This window comes from Petaurus breviceps, unplaced genomic scaffold (genome assembly GCF_028583685.1).
Source record: "Petaurus breviceps papuanus isolate PSGF00001 unplaced genomic scaffold, PetGlider_PUasm1.0 175, whole genome shotgun sequence".
Classification (NCBI taxonomy): domain Eukaryota; kingdom Metazoa; phylum Chordata; class Mammalia; order Diprotodontia; family Petauridae; genus Petaurus; species Petaurus breviceps.
Genome location: NW_027185764.1, coordinates 52,695,610 through 52,708,834, shown reverse-complemented (window position 1 = coordinate 52,708,834; position 13,225 = coordinate 52,695,610). Strand labels below are relative to the sequence as shown.

General features: G+C 40.9%; 1 protein-coding gene across 3 annotated transcripts in view; it reads left to right on the top strand.

Moving 5' to 3' along the window:
* LIX1 (limb and CNS expressed 1) overlaps positions 1-11,987 on the top strand; it is a 66,743-nt gene extending 54,756 nt beyond the window's left edge. For all 3 annotated transcript variants that reach the window (XM_069085157.1, XM_069085159.1, XM_069085158.1), the window contains 2 exons: positions 5,281-5,358; positions 10,924-11,987. In XM_069085157.1, coding sequence (XP_068941258.1) covers positions 5,281-5,358; positions 10,924-11,211 — 366 coding nt within the window. In that variant the 3' untranslated portion in view covers positions 11,212-11,987. The remainder of the gene's footprint in view (positions 1-5,280; positions 5,359-10,923) is intronic.
* The last annotated feature ends 1,238 nt before the right edge of the window (positions 11,988-13,225 follow it).

Below are 13,225 nucleotides of genomic sequence, written 5' to 3'. Positions count from 1 at the left end.
GTCCAGTTGTTTCTGGTCTTAAACTGAATGAATGACAGAGTGAACAGGGAAGTCTGGTATGGTGATGACCCCAGCTATTTTTTCCCCCAAAGGGAAGACCTAGGGCCTGATTCACAGTCTTTAAAAAAAAATCCAAAACAATCAATTGCCTGTAAGAAATTCAGATCAGCCTGTAGTGTACCACATGAACAGTGTGCTACACAGAAAATTCCATGAAGTAGAACAGATGCCACCCTCACACTATGTGTGTTTCTTTTCCAGTGACAATATTTTTTCAGGAAGAGGACATACTTTTAAAAGCTCAATTTGAAAAGCATTTATTAGGTTTCTTTTCTGTGCAAGGCATGGTGCTAGGCATTGGGGATGAAAAAATAAAATGAAACAGTTTGTAACCATCCTTGTCCTCATGAGACTTGACATTTCTCCGAGAGGACTAGAACATGTACACAGAGAGGTGTAATCCAGGACTCTCCCTATCCCCCCAAAACTTGAGGCTCACATGGTTCAGGTCTGATCCTGGGGACAGACACCACCATTTTCTTTTTTTTTTTGTCTCACTGTTCTTACCTGGAGTTATTGCAGAAAAAAATCTGCAACATTTGGCTCATGCTAGCTCTCCTTAAATATGGGTATCTGGGTTCTAGAAACTAATTAGGCACTCAAGGTAGCAATGTACATGGATAGGGAAGCATTAATGTTGCCCCACAAGAAATGCAGAAGCTGGGGCGGCCAGGTAGCACAGCGAGTAAGAGCACCGGCTCCAGCATCGGGATGACCTGGGGATCAAATCCAGGCTCACATACTTAGCACCACACCCAGAAATAAGTGGCCTTGTAACCTTGAGCAAGTTACTTAACCCCGATTGCTTTTAAAAAAAAATACAGAAGCTATACAAGATTCACAGGAATGTGGCCACTAACAGGCAGAGAAATATAAGTTCTTCAAATAACTCTTCAGTTCCCTATAGAAGGGACCTACATTTAAGGCTGCCTTTGGGGCAAACTTTTGACAATCTGCTAGCTCCCTCTCCTTCCTATAGTACTATACAACCCCCCCAGACTTGTATCAACTTGTGTTTTGGCCTCTTCACAGAAGGCATACATATTCTGAGGCTGTTGCACTGTCACGATAAAAGATCTGCAATAAAGAGAAACTGAGGCACAAAATTCCAAACATAATAAATTTATTGGCAAGGCTAGCAATTACCAATAAAAGGAGGTCAATGTTTCCTCAGTAACCAAAGATACACCCAGCAATGAGAGCAGCTTTTTATAAAATTGGTTACAAAAGGTCCAGGGATACAAACTAAACTAAGAATGTGATCAGTCTAAAGCAAAGATGAGGACTTATTCATGCTTACTCCAATGAGGAGATCTCCAGAATCCATGGCAATGAGGAAAACACAGAGTTGGTCAACATCCCCTGGAAACTCTCATGCCGGGCATCACCCAGCACCAAAGAGACCCAGTGCTAGGTAAAAACATCCTGTCACTAGGCTGGCTCATCTCCCTCATCTCTCTCCTCCTTACTGGGATATTAAGTCCAGGTTGTAGCACAGAAGATGAAAGAGCATAAACTCTTATAAGATCTACCACAGAGCCCTAAACAATCAAATCTAAGTGGATTTGACCCATTTGTACTGTTTCCAGTGATTAGCTATAACGCTTAACTATTCAGCAATAATCTAAATTTCACAGCACAAGCCACACCCTTTCCTGGAATCTGCTCTGTACAAGCCACACACTGGCTTTGCTATCTATGTGGGATGCTGCTTAGAATTACATGAGAACATGGAGTCATGAAATTTCCATCTCTCCTTAGATAGTCTGAATTCTAAAATCTTAAGCTTGGGGCCATTTACAAGGCAACCCCCAAGGTTAGGATTACTTTCCTGGGCAAGCATATGTCTGTTTCTGACTGTTCCTTCTGTTTGGTCATAAACTCTTAATAGATATTACAGGTCCATTTTTCTATGCTCCTCTAATTTGCTTATGAGTTCACCCTGTATGCTTAAATCATATATCCATTTTGACCTTATCTTGGCATACGATGTGAGATGTTGCTCTATACCTAATTTCTACCAAACTGCTTTCCAGTTTTTTTAGCTTCCTTGAAGCTGCAAGTACTAACACTCCTTTCTGCCTTGGAACGGTGCCCCAGAACTGTGGATAGGCAATGGAGTTGCCAAAAAAGCACCTTGTCCTATGTCAAGTGCCAGTACAGGGTTCCCTGTAGTATCTTTCTGACTAATTGTCCAATCCCTTTGCCATGTCTGAGCTGAGAGCTCCTGAAGCTGCCACCACCACTGTTGCAGCTCCTTCTGAGGTGCTGCTAATTTTAGAGCTTCTCCAAGATGCCAGCCAATACCACTGCTGTTGCCACAGTGCCCCATGCTGGCCCCATCCTGTCACACACCCCTCTTTCTGACCTCCTAAGTTCTCTTGTTCTGGACAAAATGCCTCACCCCAACCCTTTGTTGACTCTGCAACTCCAGAATTTGATTTGTAGTGTTATTTTAAAGTTGTTCGGAGAGTAATTTTGGGAGAGTTCATCTGAGTTTCTGCCTCTACTCCACCATCCAGTCTTCCCTCCCCTCCCCAGACAATGCTATTCATGGACTTTTGAAGGATAATACAGGAAGGAGACAAAAAATGTGCAAAACAGAAAAGAAAAATCTATGTTTTTTTTTTTAAATAAGCTATTTCTTCATCAATTATAGAGGATTCACAGCATTTTGGATGCTAATATCAGAGTCCTCAATGTACCTGCTACATGAGAAACAGGAAATGACACTAAAAAAAAAACCAAAGAGGAAATCTATGCTGGGGGTGATAGAATTTTCATGCGATTGATCCTCAAAGAGGAGGTAATATCAAAGGATTTGAGTGGAGAGAGAAATGAGAACCTCAGACCTTATTATTGCCTTAAGATGACAAGGGAATACCATCACATACCTATTTTCCCAGTTTGGGTTTTTTTTTTTTTTTTGGAGGGGAAGGGGAAAAGGCAAGGCAATTGGGATCAAATGACTTGCCCAAGGCCACACAACTGGTAAGTATCAAGTGTCTAAGGTGGGATTTAAACTTAGGTCCTCCTGACTCCAGGGCCAGTGCTCTATTCACTGCACCATCTAGTTGTCCCTTATAATATTTTCTTGAGAAAAATCTATATATGGGGTGGCACAGTAGATAGGGTGCTAGGTCTGGAGTCAGGAAGACTGGCCTCAGACACTTACTAGCAGTGTGACCCTAGGTAAGTCACTTGACACTGTTTGTCTAAGTTCCTCATCTGTAAAATAAGCTGGAGAAGGAAATGGCAAACCACTCCAGTGTCTTTGCCAAGAAAATTCCAGATGGAGTCACAAAGAGTCAGACACAACTGAAACAAATGAACAAGAACATCTGCATAGCTGTATATTTATCTATACATACCATGTTTCCCCGATAATAAGACACTGTCTTATTAATTTTTTTGGACAGAAAAACACCAGAGGGCTTATTTTCAGGGGAGGGCTTATTTTAATGAACATTGACAGCAATTTTAATAAACAGGTAAATGTGAACAAAAAAATGTACCTTTATTCAATAAGCAAATCACTGGGGAAGAACAGGATGACGCGCTCACTGCTGCAGCTCTGATTGGATGCAGCTCGGAGCACGGCATGAGTTTCACTGGGGGGAGGACACGGTGCATACAGAGGGTACCGTAATGTAGCGTGTAGTGCAGGGGATCACCTTCACTACAGTAGCAATCTCAATAGGGCTTATTTTTGGGGGAGGGCCTATTTTAGAGGAATCTTACACAGTACGGGGAGGGCTTATTTTCGGGATAGGTCTTATTATCGGGGAAACACGGTACATGCATATAATCTGTATATTTATCAACAGCAAGGAACAGTTACACTCTTCCTTTATCTCACCTCTTTTCAGACACATAATTAACTGAAAGATCTAGCAAAGATCCCATTATACTTATTGCTTGTTGACTATAAAAACAAGTGTTAGCTTTGGTAGGACAAAATGCCCCTTTAAAGTCTCCCTTCCAAAAATGGAAATTTATTCAACCCCTCTGAGCCCCAGGATCCTAAGCCATAAAACGTGATTTACATTTACATTGTACACTTAGATTTACACAGTGTTTTCCATGCATTTGGTCCTCAGAACACCTCCATAAGTCAAGTGCTGTTTTATCTCCATTTTACAGATGAGAAGAATAAGGCTCAGAAAGGTCAGCTCCATGTAATAAACATTTATTAAGCACCTACCATGTGCTGAGGATACAAATAAGAAAAACAGACAAGTCTCTGCCCTAAGGGAGTTTACAATCTAATAAAGAAAGGAAGTGGCAAGTTGGGAGGAAGGGGAGAGGTAATGTTTCTAAAGTCCAAACCAAGCAGAGCTGATGATGGAAAGTGGAGAATTAGCAAAAGCTTCGATCCCAGCCCTCTGTAAAGGAAAACTTTGGGAGGAGTTTGGTGCTCCACCCTCTAGCCCACCAATGACAGGGGGAGGAAACTGAGAAGTTGTTGAATATTCAAATGGGAATTGACCAGCACTATGAGATTTCAGGTGGATCGGTTTATCCTGGGTTGGGGCATCATGTTCCTGGAGTCCAAACCAAGCAAGATGCTGATGAAAAATGGAGAGTAAGTCCATATGATATGTCCAGGGTCACAGATACTAAATGTCTGCCACAGGATTTGAACCCAATTCTTCCTGAATTTAACTGCAGTATTGAATCAGCTGCTGCCTCACAGTCTCACATCTATGTGTCCAATACTTGTACCACCTTTCCTATGGGAAATATTGTGGAGAAAGAGCTTCATAAAGCTTAAAGAACTACATAAATATCCCTGGCACTATTGTACTGTGGCTGACATTCTGAGAGCAGTATTATGCAATCAGACGTTGAAAGTGGACAAGGGTGAAGTCATAATACAATAAGAATCATGGTTTCCCTGTTAAATTTACTTTTGTGACTATTTACTTCCTTTGAAATTTATTTAGAACTCTGCTGTTGCTGCAAGTATCAGTATGTTGTATTGGATGCTCATTTCAGATATCTGAGGTCTTTGGGGTTTGGAAAGTACCTTGGTTTGGAGTTGTTGGGTTTTTTTTTGGGGGGGGGGGTTGGCAGCTTCATTCTCCTTATACCACGGAGACCTCCAGGGAACCGAGGAAAGAGTGTTCTCAATCTCTGCCAACAAGTGGTTGGAGAATCTCTTCCTACCTCTCAGACTTCTTGAGAGTCCATCAGTAACAGACACTTCTGTCTCTGCAGGAGCTGATGATTGTTTTCCAGCTACTCCACTGGAATGGAAACCTGAAAGCCCTTAGGGAAACCAAGTGTTCCCGACAGGTAAGATGTGCCCACCTAAGGGAGGTGGATAGAGTTGGCTGACTTGGCATGAGTCGGGGAGATGAACCCGTCTATCAGGACATTTTGCCAGGAGGGGTCTATTATCACAGAGATATAGCCTCAGTAGTAATAAGGAGACAAGTAGTCATCCCAGATTTTCTTAAAAACCTTAGGGATGGGGAACCTGCGGCTTTGAGGCCACATGTGGCCCTCTAGGTCCTCAAATGTGGCCTTTTGACTGAATCTCCCGTTCTGTGAACTTGAGGACCTAGAGAGCCACATGTTCCCCACCTCTGCATCTAGTAGCCCCTTTGAACTACCCATCCTTATACTTATCCTTTGCCCATTTTGACACTACTCCATAGAAAGGCAAAATCCTCAGTGTGCATTTAGCTCTTTTTCTCCCACAATTTACTAAGTTTCATTTTCATCTTTCTCATCTTCAAACAGTCAACAAGCATTTATTAAGCACCTCCTGTGTGCCAGGCTCTGTACTGAGCACTAGGGATACAGAGAAAGGTAAATAAATGTTAGCTCCTGCTCCCAAGGAGCTCTCAGTCTAATGGGGGAGAAAAGGTAAACAGCTGTGTACAAACAGGATATATGTAAGATAAACAGAGATCATCAACAGAGGGGTGGTATTAGCATTAAGGAGGGATCAGTGAGGCTTCTTTGAAGGTAGGACTTCAGCTGTGACTTGAAGGAAGCCAGATAAGCCAGGAGGCAGAGTGGAGAAGCGAGAGCTCTCAGGCATAGGGCACAGTGAGAATGCCTGCAGTTGGAAGATGAAATAGCTTGTTTAAAGAGCCAGTGTCACTGAATTGCAAAGCATTGGGAAGGAGTGAGGGGTAAGGAGACTGCAAAGGTCGAAGTGGGGCAGATTATGAAGGACTTTGAACACCAAAAAGAGATTTTTTTTTTATCCTGGATCTGATAGGAGTCACTGGAGTTTATTGAATGGGGCAAGAGGAAAAGAGAAAAGGGGGTCACATGGGTAGACCTACTATTTAGGAAGATCACTTTGACAGTCGAGTGGAAGATGAATTGGAGTAGGGAAAGACTTGAGCCAGGTTGCCCAGAAAGCTATTTCAATAGTCCAGGCACCAGGTGATGGAAGCCTGTATCAAGGTGGTGGCAGGATCAGAGGAGACAAAGGGGTATGTGTGAGAAAGGTTGGTGAAGACAAAATTGACAAGACTTGGCAACAGATTGGATATGGGGGCACTGCGATGGAATGTGAGGAGTCGAGGATGATATTACAGGACTCTATGATTGGGAAGATCGTGGTACCTTCAACAGTAATATGGAAAGTGGGAAGAGGGGAAGGTTTGAGGGAAAGACCATGAGTTTAGTTTTTGACATGTTTATGGTTAAGATGCCAATAAGACATACAATTTTAGATGTCCAACAGGCAATTGAAGATGAAATTCTGGAGGTGAAGGAGAGGTTACATTCAGATGTTTATCTGAAAATCATACTCATACAGACAATTGAATCCATAGGTATTGATAAGATCATCCAGAGAAATCATTAGATGAAGAAGAAAAGAGGACTCAGGACCAAGCCCTGGCAAATCAACACTTCCCCCTCCCCCCTCCCCAACTCCCTTTAATGGATTTTCTTGAACTAAGATCAAGAAAAGGAGACTGAGAAGCAGGGTCATGAAACCTAGAGAAAACAGAATGTCAAGAAGAGGATGATTGACATTGCCAGGGGCTAAAGAGAGTTCAAGAGGGATGAGAACTGAGAAACATTAGATTTGGCAATTGAAGGATCATTGGTAACTTGGAAGAGAGAAGTTTCAGTTAAATGATGTTGGAAGTCAGGTTATAGAGAGAGTTAAGGAGAGAGTGAGAGGGAAAGAAATAAAAGCATTGGTTGTAGATGGCTTTCTCAAGGAGTTTAGCTACAAAAAGGGAAGAGAGATATGGGACAATAGCTAATCGGAATTGATGGGTCAACTGAGGATTTTTTGAAGATGGGGGAGAATATGGGCATGTTTGTAGGCAATAAGGAAGTAGCCAGTAGACAAGGAAAGATTGAAGACAAGTGAAGGTATAGGGATAATAGAAGGGGAAATCTGCTGGAGAAGACAGACTGGAATGTGATCACTTGTTCATGTAGAAGAATTAACCTTATCAAGAAGGGCCTGAGTTTAAACCTGGTCTCAGATATTTGCTAGCTGTGTGACATTAGAGAAGTCACTGAATCTCTGTTTACCTCAGCTCCCTCATCTGTAAAATAAGGACAATAATAGCAGGGTATTTTTTTTTTAATTTAGGCTATACAATATGCTAGCTACCCTGCAGGGTTGTTTTTGGAATCAAATGAGATCATACTTGTAAAAGTGCTTAGCATAGTGTACATAGTAGTACATAGCAGGTTCTACATAAATACTTATTACCACCACCACCACCCCAGACCTCACTGGGTTGTTGTGAAGATCAAATGAGACAATCTTTGTAAAGTATTTAGCACATTGCCTGGCTTATAGTAGAATCGCTATTAGATCTTAGTGATGAGATCAGTAGAAGGGGAAAAGAGGGAAATCTTGGTGAGTGGCATCAGTTTGTCCAGTAAAATATCTTCAGGACAGTAAGTTTGCAAGTTCATTTTTTTTCCATGTGGGCATTTTAAATCTTACTATATATGAAATATCTGGCATCAGAGGCACATATATGTGATAAATATTTAGCAATGGAAATTGACTTTGGATCCAATATTTCTCTGTGCTGTTTGCTACAAAAAGCCTAGTACTCTGACTATCAAAGAAGAGAAAGAAGTAATTTACAAAAGCTCTGGATTTTTTTTTCTTCTCTTCGATTTTATAAAAGGACTTTGAAGTATATTGGCCTTGATGTAAACACAATTCCATGATTATTTTTATTTTTGTTAAGGTGGTAAGTAAATATCATGTGTCTATAGAAATAAAAATAAACAAGTCATTAAGCCCACATCATCAGTTTTAAGTGTACTCATAACAACTACACAGTCTGTTAAAAGGCATTCCTGACAATTCTTACATAAAAGAGATGGCAGGTAGGATTAATATTCAGATCTTTGCAAACAAAACTCTTTAAGCAGGAATACGTTATTATTTTTTCCAGACACATGATTTCTTCATTTTAGGGAATTCCCAGTATGGAAATTCCTTCTTTGATGCAGATCACAACTCAATTTATAGTTAGCATTAGGATTGTCCATGGCCACAGAACAAGGATGTGATCAAGGTGGAGCTTCAACTCTTGTCTTCTTGACTCCTATCATAAGGCTTCTATTATCATATTTCTGAGACCCAGTGTTTACACACCATAACATGTCATCACTGCTTTTCATTCTTACTGCTCTCTAGGAGGTGAGCCATTGGAAATATCACCCTCCCTCTACTAATGATAAAGTTATTTAGCATTTTCCACCCTCCTAGATAAACCTTCAAGTTTTCTGATAGTTCATTCTTGTGCTGAGGTCTCTCTGCCCTCCCCTTTAGTCAGTCGGTCCATAAACATTCATCAGGCTATTATTATCATTAAACCTGATTACTATGTACCAGGCATTGTGCTAAGCATGGGGAATAAAACATTTTTTAAAAAGGCAAAAAAAAAACAACCGGTTCCCACTCATAGACTAAGGGGGAGACAATAAGCAAATAACCATCTACAAACAAGTCATATTTAGGTAGGATAAATAGAAAATAATTAGTATAAGAAAGATATGGGAGTTAAAGAGGATCAGGAAAGGTTTCCGATAAAACACTGGATTTTAGCTGAGACTTGAAAGAATTTAGGAGGCAGAGATAAAGAGAGAAAGAAAATTCCAGGCATGGAGGAAAACCAGTGAAAACACATGAAGTCAGGGGATGGAATGTCTTATTTGAGAAATAGTAGGGAAGCCAGTGTCACTGGATTGAAAAGTATGTAGGGGAGGGGAGTCTAAGAAGACTGGAAAGGTATGGAGATGGGAGTGGAAGGTTATGAAGGACCTCGAATGCCAAACTGTAGATTTTATATTTGATCCTAGAGGTGACAGGGAGCCCAGAAGTTCATTGAGGTTAAATGGTTAAACTTGGTCTTGGGAAGATCATTTTGATAGCAGAGTGAGAGATGGACTAATGTAGAAATATGTTTAATATGATTATACATGTATAGCGTATATCAGATTGCATACTGTCTTAAAGAGGGGATAGTAGAGGAAGGGGGAAATTTTTAGAACTCAAAATCTTACAAAAGAGAATGTTGAAAACCAAATAAATAGATAAATAAATAAATAAAATGAGAATCATGCTAAACAGGAGTGGTTGGTGGACCAATAAGAGAGTTGTTATTTGTCTCTTGGTGGCCCCATTTTGGGGTTTTCTTAGCAAAGATACTGGAGTGGTGTATTAGCAAGTACCCTAGCACACCCAGGATGTCCTGCTAGCACAGGTTCTTTGGTCTGCTTTGCTAAAGGAAAGACAACTTTTAAAGGGGTCAACAATCTTATTTTAATTATAGATAAGTAGAAAATACAAGCAAAGAAATTAGCAGAGATTCAACAGACAGGGCTCCTACTGTCTGAACAAAGTAATACAACTATCTTCATACACCACTGGATCAGGAGTACACAAACCTCTGAGTAGTCAGGGGGCTCTTAACAAACGACTACTCAGAGTCCTGTACAGGGAACCAAAATGTCCTTCTCATAAGTGAACCCTCAAAGTAAGATACCAACCTCCCAGTATGTATAGATTTCAACTAATAGGCTAAGAGCCAGAAGGCATCGAAACACTCCTGACTCAGCTAATTTAGCTTAGTACCAAAAGGTGTGAAAACCTTCCTACAAGCAAACCTCCCACTAAGTAGGCTTCCCTTTAGGCAACTTCCTCCCAGAAAGGACTCTGTGTTACACAGGTATGTATCACAGTTGGGCTGGAGCTCAAAGCAGTAAGACATCTATGATTGAATGTGTGGTCACATAGGCCTATTAATGGATGGGAAAGATCTTCCTATTTCATTAACATTACAAATTGTTTGCCACTTCCTTCTCCAGATCATTTTATAGATGAAGAAACTGAGGCCAATAGGGTTAAGTGACTTGCCCAGGGTCACACAGCTAGTAAGTATCTGAGACCAAATTTGAATTCAGGAAGATGAATTTTCCTGACTCCTGACACACCACTCCATCCACTGTGCCACATTATTAGTAAGATAACAGGAGTATTAATTGTTTGAGTTTGAAGTCATCTAGTTCAGCCCTCTCATTTTACAGATGAGGAAACCAAGTCTCAGAGAGGACAACTAACTTGTCCAAGGTAACAGGTTTCAAGATTTAGAGTCAGGATTTGAACCCAAATCCTCCAACTCCAAACTCAACATTCTTTCCTCTGCACTATGCTGTTTGTCAGCATCACATAGGCTCTGTGTCTTACTAATATAAGCACAGTGAGGAGCATACATATTAGAAAAAAACCTTTCTGGGTTGGGGCAAGAGGGATAGGAGAGGAAAATGGAAGGAGGAAGGGAAACACAAATGCCAAGCATACATTGGTTTCTCACTATCTTTGCTCTGGTTTTGTTTCTTGTATCACAGGAGGTGATTTCCTACTATTCCCAGTATTCTTTAGATGAAAGGATGAGGAGTCACATGGCCCTGGACTGGATCATGAAGGAACAAGATTCACCAGGAATTGTCTCTCAAGAGCTGCAGATGGCCCTGAGGGAGCTGGAGGAAGCCAGAAGAGCTGGACAAGAGCTTCGGTTTTACAAAGAAAAGAAAGAAATCCTGAGTTTAGCCCTAGCTCAGCTCTACAGTGACCAAAATACCTCTTCACCAAGGGATGACCAGATGAGTCTGGCTGCTTTATGTGGCTACCACTAGCTGAAACCAGAATCCAATGGACCCATCAAGTGCTGACATGAATATGCTAATCCTTTGGTATTTTGATGGACCATGTAAGTTGGTCACTTACAGTTATGGTTTTAGAGAAATGTAGCTGCTAACTGAAGTTTTACTCCATTTGGACCCTACCCCAGCCTGACCCCAGCCCTATCACCCATGATGGAACCTTAGAGATGAAAAGGACCTCAGGGATTATCTCATCCACTCTCTCAACCAATGCAGGCATCTTTTCTCCCCTACTAGTTTAGGACTAAATTGTGAAGAAAGGAGAGGAAAAGAGTAAATGCTTTACATATGTTTTCTTATTTGTTCCTCATAATAAACCTATGAAGGAGATGCAATTGACATCCCTTTCTGGAAGATTATTAAACTGGGGCTTAGAGAGATTAAATGACTCCCTAAAATCATAGAATTACCAAGTGCCAGAGGAAATATTCAGACCTAAGTCTGCCTGACGTCAATTCCCGTGGTCTTTGCATTATGCCGCCTAGTTGTCTCATAGATGAGGAAAGAGATTATTTGAAAGATATTTTTCAATGACTCATTGAAATCCTACAGAATAAAGATCTGACAGACTTTGATGAGCTACAATATAGAGTTGTATAACCTAAGAAGAAATAAATCTCAACTTTAGAGGATTCTGTTGATAACCTTCACAAAAGAGTTGGTGACAGAGTTCCTCAAGGAATAATCAGCTAGTGATACATCATACAACATAGTGGCATCCAATAAATAAAGAGAATTGAATTAAATAAGCAACTTGTACATTTTTTCCTATGGAAATAATAGCTAACATTTGTATAGTGTTTTTTATAGTGTTATAAAGGTCACATTTATAAATATTATCTCATGTGGTCCTCAAAACAATCTTGGGGGTGGCCAGGTAGCACAGTGAGTAAGAGCACCAGCTCCAGAGTTGGGATGACCTGGATCAAATCTGGGCTCAGATACTCAGCACCACACCCAGAAATAACTGCCGTGTAACCTTGAGCAAGTTACTTAACCCTGATTGCTTAAAAAAAAACAATCTTGGAAGGTAAGTACTCTTATTATCTCAATTTTACAAAAAAGGAAACTGAGGCAAATAAAGGTTAAGTGCCTTGTACAGGGTGACACAGCTAGTAAGTGCATAAGGCAGGATTCAAACTAAGGTCTTTTTGATTTCAAGTCCTACACTCTTATCTACCTTGAGCAAATCACTTAACCTCATTGACTGAGTCTGTCTTCAAATAAAGTTTCAACTGCAATTTTCTCAATTATAAAATGATCTCTAAGGTCTTCCAACACTAAATTCTGTATTCCTTCAAAAGCAAATGACCTGTAGCACCTGGGTCACTCCTGACCTGGAAGAATGGATTCCCCAGGTAAGTTCATCCTAGGTTCAAGGTACTCTCTTGGTCAGAAAACACTCAAAGCCACAGGACACAAACCTTACTGATGTGTCTGCTTTTAATCGTCTGTCAGAAAACACAATTGGTTCAAAGCAAAGGCATTTAATAATGGAAAAGGGTGAAAAGAATCAATATAACATTTTGGCCATTAAGGTAGGGCATGCTCTCCCACAAATACACATAACATCAGTGGGAAAGTAGACCCATAGATCCACATAGGTAGAAAACACCCACGAATAGGGAGCATATGAACTCACGTGCAGGGTACATGGGTGGCCAGGGAACCAGAGTGGAGGCAACTCAGGTCTCCAATGCTGCAGTGCCACTGATGTCTTCTGGTCCTTTCATTTCAGTGTGCCCACTAAGTCTGATCCTTCTGGTTGCCAACAGATAGGCTCTGTCCCTTTCTCTTCCTCCTTCCCTCCCTCCTCTCTCTCTCTCTCTCTCTCTTTCTGTTTCCCTCTGTCTCTCTGTATTTGTCTATATGTCTGTCTCTGTGTCTGTCTGTCTGTCTCTGTCACTTCCTGAAGCATCATAAATAGTCCTGGTCAGTGGCCAAATAGGCCTGGCATTTCTACCATGACCTCCTGAGCTTGTGGGTG